This window comes from Dermacentor variabilis, chromosome 4 (assembly GCF_050947875.1).
Source record: "Dermacentor variabilis isolate Ectoservices chromosome 4, ASM5094787v1, whole genome shotgun sequence".
In the NCBI taxonomy this organism is placed as follows: domain Eukaryota; kingdom Metazoa; phylum Arthropoda; class Arachnida; order Ixodida; family Ixodidae; genus Dermacentor; species Dermacentor variabilis.
Genome location: NC_134571.1, coordinates 142,671,698 through 142,683,911, shown reverse-complemented (window position 1 = coordinate 142,683,911; position 12,214 = coordinate 142,671,698). Strand labels below are relative to the sequence as shown.

The 12,214-nt window shown below is 43.2% G+C and overlaps 1 protein-coding gene across 5 annotated transcripts in view; it reads right to left on the bottom strand.

Moving 5' to 3' along the window:
• Positions 1-2,494: 2,494 nt before the first annotated feature.
• Positions 2,495-12,214, bottom strand: part of LOC142579868 (uncharacterized) — a 62,921-nt gene continuing 53,201 nt past the window's right edge. For 4 of the 5 annotated variants that reach the window (XM_075690500.1, XM_075690499.1, XM_075690501.1 and 1 more), the window contains 4 exons: positions 11,410-11,741; positions 6,566-6,789; positions 3,637-3,831; positions 2,495-2,725 (listed from right to left, as the gene is read on the bottom strand). In XM_075690500.1, the coding sequence (XP_075546615.1) occupies positions 2,693-2,725; positions 3,637-3,831; positions 6,566-6,789; positions 11,410-11,741 (784 nt within the window). In that variant the 3' untranslated portion in view covers positions 2,495-2,692. Of the gene's footprint in view, positions 2,782-3,636; positions 3,832-6,565; positions 6,790-11,409; positions 11,742-12,214 lie in introns of all 5 variants that reach the window. The other variant, XM_075690498.1, reaches the window with a different exon arrangement.

Genomic DNA, 12,214 nt, shown 5'->3' with positions numbered 1-12,214 from the left:
TCAACTCCGAATTCACATTTCCTGCTTCCTGAGATCTTACTTTCTCTATCATCCGTGAGATGGCGCTGCCAGTCCAACGAGAGAAAAAAAAGAATAAAAAAAGTGCGCGTTTCAAAATGGCGTTTTCCAGCAAAAGCGCGAGCTGTCGACCTCGACGTACTTCCTTCTTTTTTTCCAACATTTTACTCACTGCCTCTCTATTTTGAGAATATTTCAGCAGTATTTAAAGGTGTTCCCACAATTTGAGTCAAGTTTAGTCTGCCTGCTTCGCTGCTGCGTCTCGTTAGGTGCTGTTTAACTTTGATGCCCCCGAACGGAGACTGTGGTTCTTAACGGTTGTTCTTTTGCGGCTTTCAGTGAGGTACTTCACTGACGATGAGATTCAGGCTCTTCTTCAATAAAGTGATGCTGGTCTATCAGATTCAGAGGACATCGAAAGTTTTGACACCATCAACGACTCAGACGAAGATAGCGACACAGAATCAGAAATTGAAGACAGCCCGGCCAGCACAAATGACCAGCGACGAAAAGGACGGACTGCATTCAAGGGGACGTACTGCATTCAAGAGCATTCTGCTACGTCCGGATGACGTCAGATATGACAGGACCGGACAGTTTCCGGAGCAACAAAAGCTGGGATCGTACAACACATGCCGAAATCCAGGCTGCAGCGGTAAATAGAGACTAAAATGCATGAAACGTGGCATATTTCTCTGCTTGCAAAACCGCAACTGCTTTCTCAACTTCCATACCCGTTGAAACCCACAGTCCCCGATCGGGTAGAACCAAATTTCACCACTCTTCATTTTTTTATACTTGTTTTTTTTTTCCTATGCTCATTTGCGTCTAGAAGTGCCAAATAAACAAGTTTGAGACAGATTGTACGAAAACTTCTTTCTTGGGACTGAAGAGAGTATTGATGCAGAGGGAGAGTATTTTGAAGAATTTTAACCATTTGTACAGCTCCGGTCAATAAATCTGTTTTTCCCAGAAAATGCCCATTACTTTCATGGTGGACCCTGTATTGCACTTTCGGAGCTTATTACACCTTGTCAGAACGGCATGGGTAACGTAAACGGTGCTTGTACTAAAGCGGCACTAGAAATATATTCCAAGCTGTCCAAACTTTTCACTTATGGATTAAATCATTATCAGTGTACTTTGCTCTTTGTTCTTTATTAGGCAAGCACTTTAAGCAGCGGCTTGTCATGTTTCTGACTCGGTAAAGTTTCTCTTCGCAGTTACCATCTGATTGTTTATTTTTTGTCTACTCGCTCGCGGGAGGGCTGTTTCAATGGATTTGTTCTTGCTGTGCACAAGGCTTGGAAAGTAGATGTCCTGTACTTTGTGATAGCTTGAATCAAGGACATATTACCGCTGATCACTCACTTACTCTGGGGACCGTCACAAAACGTTCAGCTTCGAACATTCAAGTGCTGTCGGTGTAGTCGCTGTCACCCATGTTTCAGCACACTGAGTCAAGTGTGAGCCCATTCACTTATTCTTGATGTGAGTAACAGAGTGGGCATAAGTTTGCGTGTGGGTTGGGGTAGATGCGGTTAGATAACATGTGAGAAGCTATATGCCAGGGAGCGGCGCTACTCACTTTGCCACTGTGTCAGAGTGGTACTCACTCTTGCTGTCGTTCCGTAGTTAAGTCCTTTTTTGGTGGTTGGCGATAAAACGCTGGCAGATGAGCGAATTTTTTCATCCTCAAGGAAAGCCGTGCATCGTGAAGGACCAGCAACACAGGCAGTCCTTATGTAGCAACAGTCCATGAACTCAGTCACTCAGATTAATTCCATTCGTTAATATCCCAGTCCCTATTTTTGCAGCCAACTACACCACACATCTTCCCTCTACCGTTTCCACATTTTGCAGCGTGAATGGAGCACAGCGCGTAAGCGAACACCCAATTGAATATCCGACAGCTGATCACACAGTAGCAGGGAGAAGCAGTGATCATTCTATCCTAGTTCTACTCTAATCAGTGCAGTGTAAGTTGTGCTACATGTACAAGCTCAGATTTCGAAGAGATAAGTTACTATCCACAAAGAAGAAGAAAAAGATGTGCCACGCATCCAGGTTCAAACATTCAAAGGCTCATGAAAGGACATGGCATCCATACGTCACTTCTCTGCATACAGTATTAATCTGATGGTTGCAATGCATATTGGATTGAAACCAGACATTCAGGTGACAAACACGAAGGAATTCCATGTCATTCAAACGCACAACTAAATAGGTGCAACGTAAGTCCTTTTTTGTGTGTGTGAGATGAACACTAGGCATCATTTTTACAATATTAAAAGTAAAGCAGCAAAACCACTAAGGTATTTTTTAGTACCATGATTAAGAGAATTATCCGCTGGCTCTTCACTCGCAGGATGAAGAAAGACAACAAAAAAGCAAATAAGACAAATTCTATGGCGACAGCTTCTGGCGCTACTTGTGCCGCTTGAACTTTCATGGTACTTTTCGAGAGAAAACACAATTTACAACAATTTAGCAATTTATTCTGTACACTGCATGAGATGCCTCTCACAAAACAAATGTCCTCCCATGTGTGTGGTCTCCACAGGCAGCTCTATCATACTCAATGGGCGGATGTTGCGACACGCCGTCTTTTGACTTGTCGTCACTCACAACATTGTCCACTTTCAGGAAGGAGGTGATGCGGTCCAGGGTGTCTTTACCAAGGTCTGCCAGCTGAACTTGCCACGGCCTTGAAGGGGCAAGGCATACAATTTTATTTCTAACTATGCCTGTCAGCCGTCAGAACTGCAAATAAATATTGCAATTACAGAAAACTACATAAAAGTATTGATTCAAGCTAAACCGCAGTTAGGTTGCACTTTTAACCAGCAAGTCTATTGCTCTTGCTCAAAGTATGAAACTTGTGCAAATAGTTCAGCGTTTTCGTGAAGTGCAAAGCAAGCGATACCATTAGCTAAAAAAAATAAAAAACTCGCCGCACTAGCACAAACCCAGCAACTTCTAGAACACAATCCGCAAAAGTGCTGATACCAGGTTTCTTTGATTAAGTCACTTGTGAAACTCAATTTTGAATACGCACACGTGGCAACTTAGTAAGATGCAATGAAATGCATCCATTTCGCAATTCCGATTATACAGTCGATGACCGATAATTCGGACTTCACAGAGAATGTAATAAGTCTGGACTAACGAATGTCTGAGAAAAAAAATTTATCAAAAAAATACAATTTTATTTACGTTCTAAGGCCACTGTGCAAAGAAAGAACCGCGCAAAAGAGTGCAAAATTTAATGTACATAATATTGCGCCAGCTATTGCGTCACTTCTCTGCATTAGGGCCGAAATTGCAAGTTTTTACTATTGACACTTTGTTTATGTCTGTTTTTGGTGCTGAAACACCCTCTGTGAAGTGTAGAGGCCAATTCTAGATCCATGCGATTCATCACACTTGCTGGTTCTCACCATGATTTCAACTCCCACCCCCACTCCTAAACACACAAAAATGTCGTCCCTATTGGGCTCAACCAATACAAACTTCTCAGTAGCCTGCTTTTGGTTCCACTATGGCAACACCACATCAGGGTATAAACTTACTTTCATTTTCAGGTTATGAGCTTTCGAACTGATTACGCATACTCACATCTGTTCGACGTGGCATGGCAGCCTCATGGATCATCTGTTTGGCCACAGCTCGATCGCTGCACCCCATGCTCTGCACGACTTCTGGGAGCTGAGGGTGCCAGTAGACAGAATCGTAGGCGTGCAGTGCGCGCTTGTCCACTGCCCCATGAACGAATGCGGCAGCAAACCGCAGAAGCTCGCGATTGCGACGGACCTGCAGCGCGATTAATTTGCTTGTGAATTTTCCCGACATTTCAGTGCATATTGCGACATGCAAGTACAGCAGGCGTACACTGTGTAAGATGAAGTCCCACAGTATCACAAAATATGAAATCATGGCTGACTTTAAAGGCCCTTCAATATGAGCAAGCAGCAACAGTGGTTGTGCCAATGGTGGTTCCACTGGCCACTACTGGCAATGAGGAACCATACCCCTAGGAGCACAGGTTCAAGAGTGTTTTTTGTTTTTGATATGAATCTGCTTCTTGAACATGCATTGTGTAACATAAGTAGCCTGCCATGCTTGGTGGAGAAAAGCAAACGCAGGTGTAGAAATTGTCGCCATTACTCATTTATGCACATGTAACTACAGAACGACAGAAAGATGAGCTAGTTGGTAAGGATTTATAATGCAAGAAAGGGGTAAGGCATGCAGACACGGACACTAGAGAAGTGTGTTGTCGTGTTGTCCACTTCTGTTGTGTCAGTGTCTCCATGCCTTACCTCTTTTTCTGCATTGTAAATACAGTCGAACCTCATTATATAGAAGTTGCAGCTGCCACTAAAGTGAGTTCATTACATTCTATATTCATTATAAGTGTGCACATTGATATCAAAGACAAAAATTTGAGAGCGTGCCTACATGAGGGAAGGGCAAGTGCGATGCCTTCTGCCGGCATGGCAAGCCACCCAGCGTGAGCTTTATTCTCGGTCGTTCATTTTCGGAGGTAAAACCACTTTTGCAACGTTTCGCATGACTAGCAACTGTCTCATCAGTTGACAGCATCCTCCTGGCACTGTGTTGAGCATGCTTTCCAACTTGGGTTGGCAACCATCTCGAATTTAGCGCGACTGTCCTGACAATGTCTCGTGTCTCAACTTGACCCAGTGGAGATGGCCAAATTTCCCAATTTAGTTTGTTTTTTGTCTACTGGATAACGATAAGCGCACCAGATTTTCTTTTTTAATGCGTGACAGCTCGTTTGCACATTTTTCTTTTTTGTGTTCTGTTGCACTGTCCTAAACGCAAAGGCAGTTTTGTTGTTGTCGCAGCTCCAGTTCTGTCATAGGCCCTAGCCTTTTGCAGTACCTCTATCCGTATTGGTAGCCATGTCAGTCAGGCAACTATAGTGCCCTTTTATAGTAAATTGCAACACAGCAGGACTTAAGTTGTTCGGTGTGGTTGCACGTACAGACTGGCAGCGCAGCTTCTGGCACTAACAGGGTCGATGGTCGCCTGTCACTCAATGCCGTGTGGCCAATCTCACCGAGAACAATTGTGCGGTGGCGTGCCATTCCTGCCGGAGCCCAGCAAAACTCATGCCCGCATACCAACTGATCAAGTGCACATGAACATAATGCGGCACAACACGTGAACGCAAACTCATCTGGACTGCCATTTTATGCCAATGCTTTTTCTTGCGTTAATGCTTTCTCACGCTATCGCCAGTAGTCAGAGCAATGCTGTGCCTGCGTTATCAGCAGGATCATCCAGCCGTGAGCGGTGGAAGACTGGCATAGAATTGAGCGGAAGGCATCTCTACAAAATAGCAGCTCGCAAGTGCCAATTTACTTGAAAAAAAAATTTAGTGTCATCTGCTGGCTTTCCATGGTGTTGCAAAGCCATAACATTTTTCAAGTTGTCTATGGATGCAACCACCTTCAGCCTGTCTTGGCGCTAGGAGTTTCTCTAGGTAATTTCGTATCTTCCTAGCCCTGCTGACGGCTTCTGTAGTGCTCATAACGGTTCTTCAATGGTTCTTTGCTGACAAGCACATGGTTCGGATTTGTTATGTGAGAGGACTGTTACAAAAGTGCACGGCAGAGGCCGTATTCTCTGTCAATTCCAGTCGGCGATGGGATCACTTTCACAATATTCCGCATGACTTGGCACCAAAAGCGTCGTGATATACAAGCTAGAGCACTTCTCACACAGTGCCGAGCACACTACCTTAGCCCTAGCCAGGAATGCTGTCGCTCGTAGATGCCAATGTGTTTGGTGCCAAGTCACACAGAAGTGATTGCATCCTCAAAAATTATTGACCCAGGATACTGCCTCTGGAACGCATGCCTCCCAAGTAACATGTTTCGAACTGTGAGTGAGCAAATATTCACTTCTTTATATCTGATATTACGTTAGATCTTGTACTTTCGGTACCGTTACAGCCATAGGTTAGCCCACCCAAATAGAGTGTAACCAACCAACTTTAATTTACTTCATTACATCCAATATTTTGTTATATCTGTGTTCGTTACATCGAGGTTTGACTGTATTCTGATGCATGTACAAGTATGAACGCATGCATTGTGTGGACATGTAGATACAGCGCTAGCTAAATAGCCGAACAAAATGTGCTTGCCACGACCATGCAAACACCAAGACAAAGCAACACCACAGAGAGACTTCAACACGTTTCATCACTGTGTGTATGTGTGACCTCTTGCACATGCACAGTTAGCCAGAAAGGTTTATGAAATACAGGTTCCACGAAAACTGAATTTTTCCGATATGGTGGTTTTCCCATATAGGAAAAAAAAGAAGATTTTCATCAGTTCCCTTTTTGCGGGGGCATGAGTGACATTATATTGTTCGAGAAATTTGAAATGTTTAAGTTCGTGCGTCACGGCTACAGAAGCCACTCAAGCTCTACATTCACACCATTCAGGCAGAAGTTTGCATTGGATGCCTGAATGATTTCCGATTGTGGCACCATCATGGCTGGACTCACCATTTCGAAGGTGGTCTCAAGGACCGACTCATCCGCCCAACATTGTTTAAAGGTCAGGGATGTGAGGACGTAGTTTTGGCCCTCTGATGCAGCGAGTACCCCCAGTAGATGCGTAGTGTCGTATTTGTGCATATCCACATTGATGCTGTAGAGCCGCTTACTATTCGCCATCCAGGTGAACAGCGTGTTCTGTATATCCTCGGGGATGCAAAGGTCCTCAGTCCCTGCATGTTAATTTTTGCATTGCGGAAGCTTTGACGATGAGCACGAACACACTTAAAGAGACACACACTGCAGCACAGCGTCAATGACCAAGCTAAGCACCTCCATCGCAACATATCATTGAAGGTAACAGCAATGGGACTAAGATGAGACTAGACGAACATGGCATTGTGTTCGTCTGCCCTCATTTCGGTCCAGTTTTTAGTGCTGTTACCTTCAAGTTCCAAAGTGTACCAACCAGCAAAATTCAACATGCTAATGTAACGTAGCCCTTTAAATGACCTATCAACCCCAGTCATTCAACCGAACGAATGTTTTCATTTGTTGCAAAGACATATTATGCATTGGTGTATGGATCGAATTTGTACACATTACAGAAAACAACCAATTACAGTTACTTCGTTCAAAAACCTAATTAATTACAGTTATAGTGGTGGAACAGCCATCTGACTTTTTGGCATATATCTTGACGCAGGCAAAGTGCTGGTTTGGTGCAGCAATAAGCACTTCCGGCACAGTGTCAAAAGTACATCTATGCACCATACTATCTCATCTTTAGCCAAAGTAGACAATAAATATAGCGGAGCCAGCTTTATGCACACCAATAAGGCATTCGGGATAAAATTTACCAAAGCATTTACAATAGATTATCAAAGAATGGCTCTTTAGTTGCGCACATTGGGGTATAAAGCTGCTTCTATAATTACGACTTGCAACACTTATTTGCGTGTTCAGTGCGCTTCAAGTGAGCCAGGAAAGAATTATTCGTATCCAATGCACATTTCAGAATCTATATGAAGCAAACCTTTGTGAAGCTGCTAATAAAATGCTATAAATTTACCCATTTCATTTCTGCATCTTTGGCTTAAAGGAAACTGGTGTGGCCGCATGTGCTCTTGCGCGTCCGTGCTACGCAATGTGACAACTCTTATATTGCCTTTTATTTATTTTGAATGCACCACCTGCTTCTTGGCCAATCCTCCACTGCTGGTAGGTGCCATAGTATGGAACTCATCATCACAATCAACTTGCAGCAATCATCTCAAAGAGCTAGTCTACATTGGCACGCTAGAAGAATACCGTATCTACTTGCGTAATGATCGCACTTCTTTGTCAAAAAAAATTGCCGCCAATTCAGGGGTGCAATCATTACGTGGGTTAAATTTCCCGTGAAAAGAAACAAAAAATTTTTCATCTCTGATTTGCTGTGGGATGACAACAGGTCAACAAACAGGTGGCTGCTGCTGTAACAGTGCGGGACACCAAAACAAAAATGGTGGCCGGCAGAGCCAGCCGAACGTGCCGAACAAGATCTTTTTCTTTTCGTGAGTACATTACGCGCATTGAAACAGTTCCTTCTGTATCAGTAATGAATAATGTTGTTAATATCGGCAAGTCTGTGGCAAAGACGTTGCCATGTACACTTTGAGGGGACAGAAACAGAGATGGGCATGGATGGATGGATGGAAACAACTTTATTCTGAATCCGGCAAATTTGATGACCCGGGCTCAGGTCTCCCATGAGGGGACTTCGAGGCCTTGCCTCGTCGCCACCTCTCGGCATGCTTAGCTGCCAGTGACATAGAAACACATGGCGGCTATGCTGCGGAAATTGCGGCATTTATTTTCACTACTATCCTAATACAGCACACTTCCGCTGAGGGTGGGCGAATGTCTTTCTGTGTTACAAGCATCGGCGTATGAATAGGGTACACTTCTAATGTATCAGTGTGAACGTGGCTACTATCGTTGCCGCTCGCGATTTGTGGCGTGCCCACAAGTGCAGACAAGAAGAATCGAAAGGCGCCTTTTTTGTTGCTGTAGTTGACCCCAACCATTATGAAGCCTACAAATAATAAAGCCTAGGCAAGTTTGGTTGTAGCTTTTTTTTTTTCATGGAAGTGTGGAAAGTGATAACGGACTAAAATGGGGCATCTGCTTAAGAATATTTGGTGCGAAGACCGCATGGTATGCCTTGAAGTCGTTCGCAAAGCATTCGATAGCATTCGACAGATGGTCAGCGCAATCATCATTAGCTAGACTTGGCACACGACATATCGCTGCGGCAAGTTCGGGGTGCGATCCTTACACAGGAAAGAAAAAAAATTTAATTTTGACGACAAAATTCAGGGGTGTGATCATTACACGAGTGCGATCATTATGCAAGTAAATATGGTATATATGTGATTCTGGCCTACTGGTTAGAGCATCAAGCTGCCATGCCGGGGTGCCGAGGTTCGATCTCAGCATCATGCATATAATTAGATTTTTTTTTCTTTTTCTTTTTTAAGTATGAGCTATTTGACAGAATGGCAGCAGCTGGCAGCTATAGTTAGGAAAGTCTGGGAAGGTTTGCAAAGAAAGCTTAGCATTAAAAAAAAATAGAGAATATGAGGCAATGTAAGGAATACTGCACTTTAAGACGTCTGCAACTAGAATGAAGTCACAGTGAAGGCGCCCAAAGGTTTCTTTATATTTAATGTACCAAGTTTCTCCAGCATAGTAACTGCGACTTGGACCATGTGGAAGACGACATTGCCCGAGTTTTCTTATTTTTTTTTCTTGAGCAAGATCCGCACCATACTAGTACAAAGAATACAGAACTGTTGAACAAGTGGAACAAACAACAAGATCGCACAGTGGCAGTAGGTTGGAACCTCAACCAGAGAGAAATACAACAGGAGAGCAAGAACAGCAAATGGAGGACAACGGCAGTGGCTATACCAGTGGCTATGGTTGCCTCGTTGACTTGCAGGTTGATGTTGATAAGGTTTTGTTTTTTTTAATAGTGAGGCAGCATGAATGGAAAAATGTTCTCGTTCTTATGCTTCTTTTGATGTAAGCTTGGTGTAATTTTACACTAAGATGCCTTATTGAAGCAGATGGTGCAGAGGATTGCTCTTGGCGCAGTATTTCTCAATTGGCGCAGCTGTTTCACCAGAGTGGTTACCAATCACCGCTCTGTGAAAGTAACTAAGCAATTAGTAAAAAAAGTAATCAATTATTTTTAAATTACTTCCCTCCGAACATTTATTAACACAGCACAAATATAGTAAACAGAATGAGCTGGCCTGGCTCTTTCAATGCGTCCTCTGCAGGTCTTCACACGTTTATGTAACTATTGCTCTTCACATTCTTTTTTCGGCAACGGTCCCTCATTTCTTGTGAAGACATCTGCAGCGACACAGAAAAATCACTCCGGCCAACCAATAAACAGATGGGAAACAAAGGGTTGGAAGATGTTTGCAGCTGATAATCACCTCACAGCCGATCATGTGGGCTTAAAAAGTCAAGACGCAATGGGCCTTGGCAGTTCATCTCCCAGGTGCACGATTTGCTACTGGCATACGTGCTACATTATGCCACTGTCTGAATTGAGGTAGTTCTCACTGCCACCTACAAGCGAGGCCAGTAATTTTGTGGAAACCAAAATCACTGCCATTGCTGACAGCAATATGCAGAAAACACATTTTTATTCTATTTATGCTTGGGTGTCCTCGGGGCCTATCAAGGTGTGCGAGAAAGTAACCTACTTCTAATCTAGAAGCAAGGCATTGAAATTTCCCACCAGAATGCAAGAGGGGAGTGTACTGATATGGATATATCAAGCCATTTGCAAATAGATCTTAAGTTCAATCGAATTTGATTCTGTGATCCTTTAGGATATATATATATATATATATATATATATATATATATATATATATATATATATATATTAAGAAGTGTGGCCTAATATCCAGATTTTTGCAGGCTCACAACTGAAGGTACCTATTCCGTTCAGGAACATAAGAAACCGAAATCTCGACTCATGCTTCTTATGTGTTAGAGAAGATGTGGTAATCGTACTTAAGTTGTAAATCAGGCATTCCTAGCCATTTATCGTAAGCTATGCACGAGCAGCAGTTGGGAATGCTCACTACGAAAACAGCATGGCTAAGCAACGCTGCAAGCATGCTACACAACTAAGCCCTTGTATTCGTATACCCTCCATGAATTTGGCAAGTACGTACATAGGTAACAACTAAGGTGTCGCACCTTTAAAATGAAATTGTTCAATATTATGCAAACTTATACCTTAATGTGCTTTCAAAATACACAAGAGTTCACTAGTGTGTGTGTGTGTGAGTGTGTGAGTGTGTGCGCATGTATGCAGAGAGAGAGAGGTATTGTGTCGAAATTTGTTGCTTGATTGCAAGCAACAGCTTGTTTTACAAACAAGCTGTTTTTCACTTTTCCTATGTCCCAGCCACTTTCGCACTGCCTGCCACAGTGGATACTAACGACAGACATGCAATCACGTGGATTTTAGTACACTGCCACATCTTGCATAAATTTTCACTGCAGAGGACAATTATGATATGCTGGAGCGTGGCTGGATGCTCAGGCATGGGTATCGTGTTGCAATGAAGCTCAAGCAATTAAATAATATCTGATGATTGCCTCTCGGTATAGGGCACAAACACTTACAGAGACGCAACATAACTTATAACTAGGTACTTCAAGGCCATTCAAGCGGTAGACAGCTAGGCACTGCTTGTCCCCCTGAGCCTCCAGATTAGAAATGTAAGGCTTTGCATTAATCACAGTGACTCTGGAAGGATGCACTTTTTTGAGCCTACCGAAAATGGAGAGACGCTCTATGCTGACATTCTTTTGAAAGGCTGAGAGGAGCACTAGCTGCAAGTCTCGTGGTATAGGGCCCAGCCGCAGTTGCAGCTCTCGTAGCTTGGGTGTGGAAGTCAGGTAGAGTGACAGTGCATGAACTGCAACCGAGCTGGAATTCTCGCCGACCTGGAGGCTGAGCGAGGTCACGTAGTCCCCGTCGTCCGAGGACAACGCACGGCCAACGTCCATCAGGTTGACGTTGTACAGGCAGTCGACAAAGCTTGCTGTGTCTCCAGGCTCCCATAGAGGAATTAGTTTACTCAAGGTGCCGTTGCTAGACATACACCTGGGCCAGAAGCAGACACACTAATTTCGTCAAATACTTTGTGAAAGTAAAGCTCACATCACCACAAAATGCCGCTCCTTATTTTATAACCAAATCTACACTGCATCAGTCAATTGCACTGAGCCTATAGCTGAAAATTTTCGAATGAGATAAGTCCATTTGATCATTTGGCTAAAAAGAAGCAAAACTGATCCTCCATGTAATGTGGTGGCTAGCTAGCTCATTTGCGATGATATTTTTTAATTTTATTTTTATCTAGCACACCCTCAGAGCCAAAGGTATTACAGAGAGGAGTGGTTATACAATCAACGAGAAACAATGAAACGGGCAGTAGATTAAAGTGCATACAAGAAACTTGGCTGCTAATACAATGCTAGCTAATTACTAATAACGTAAAAATATAAGCTTAAAGCAAATGACAAAGAAATGAATAAAGTAATAAGCAATATGCAGTGTGTATTACAAGTAGTGGA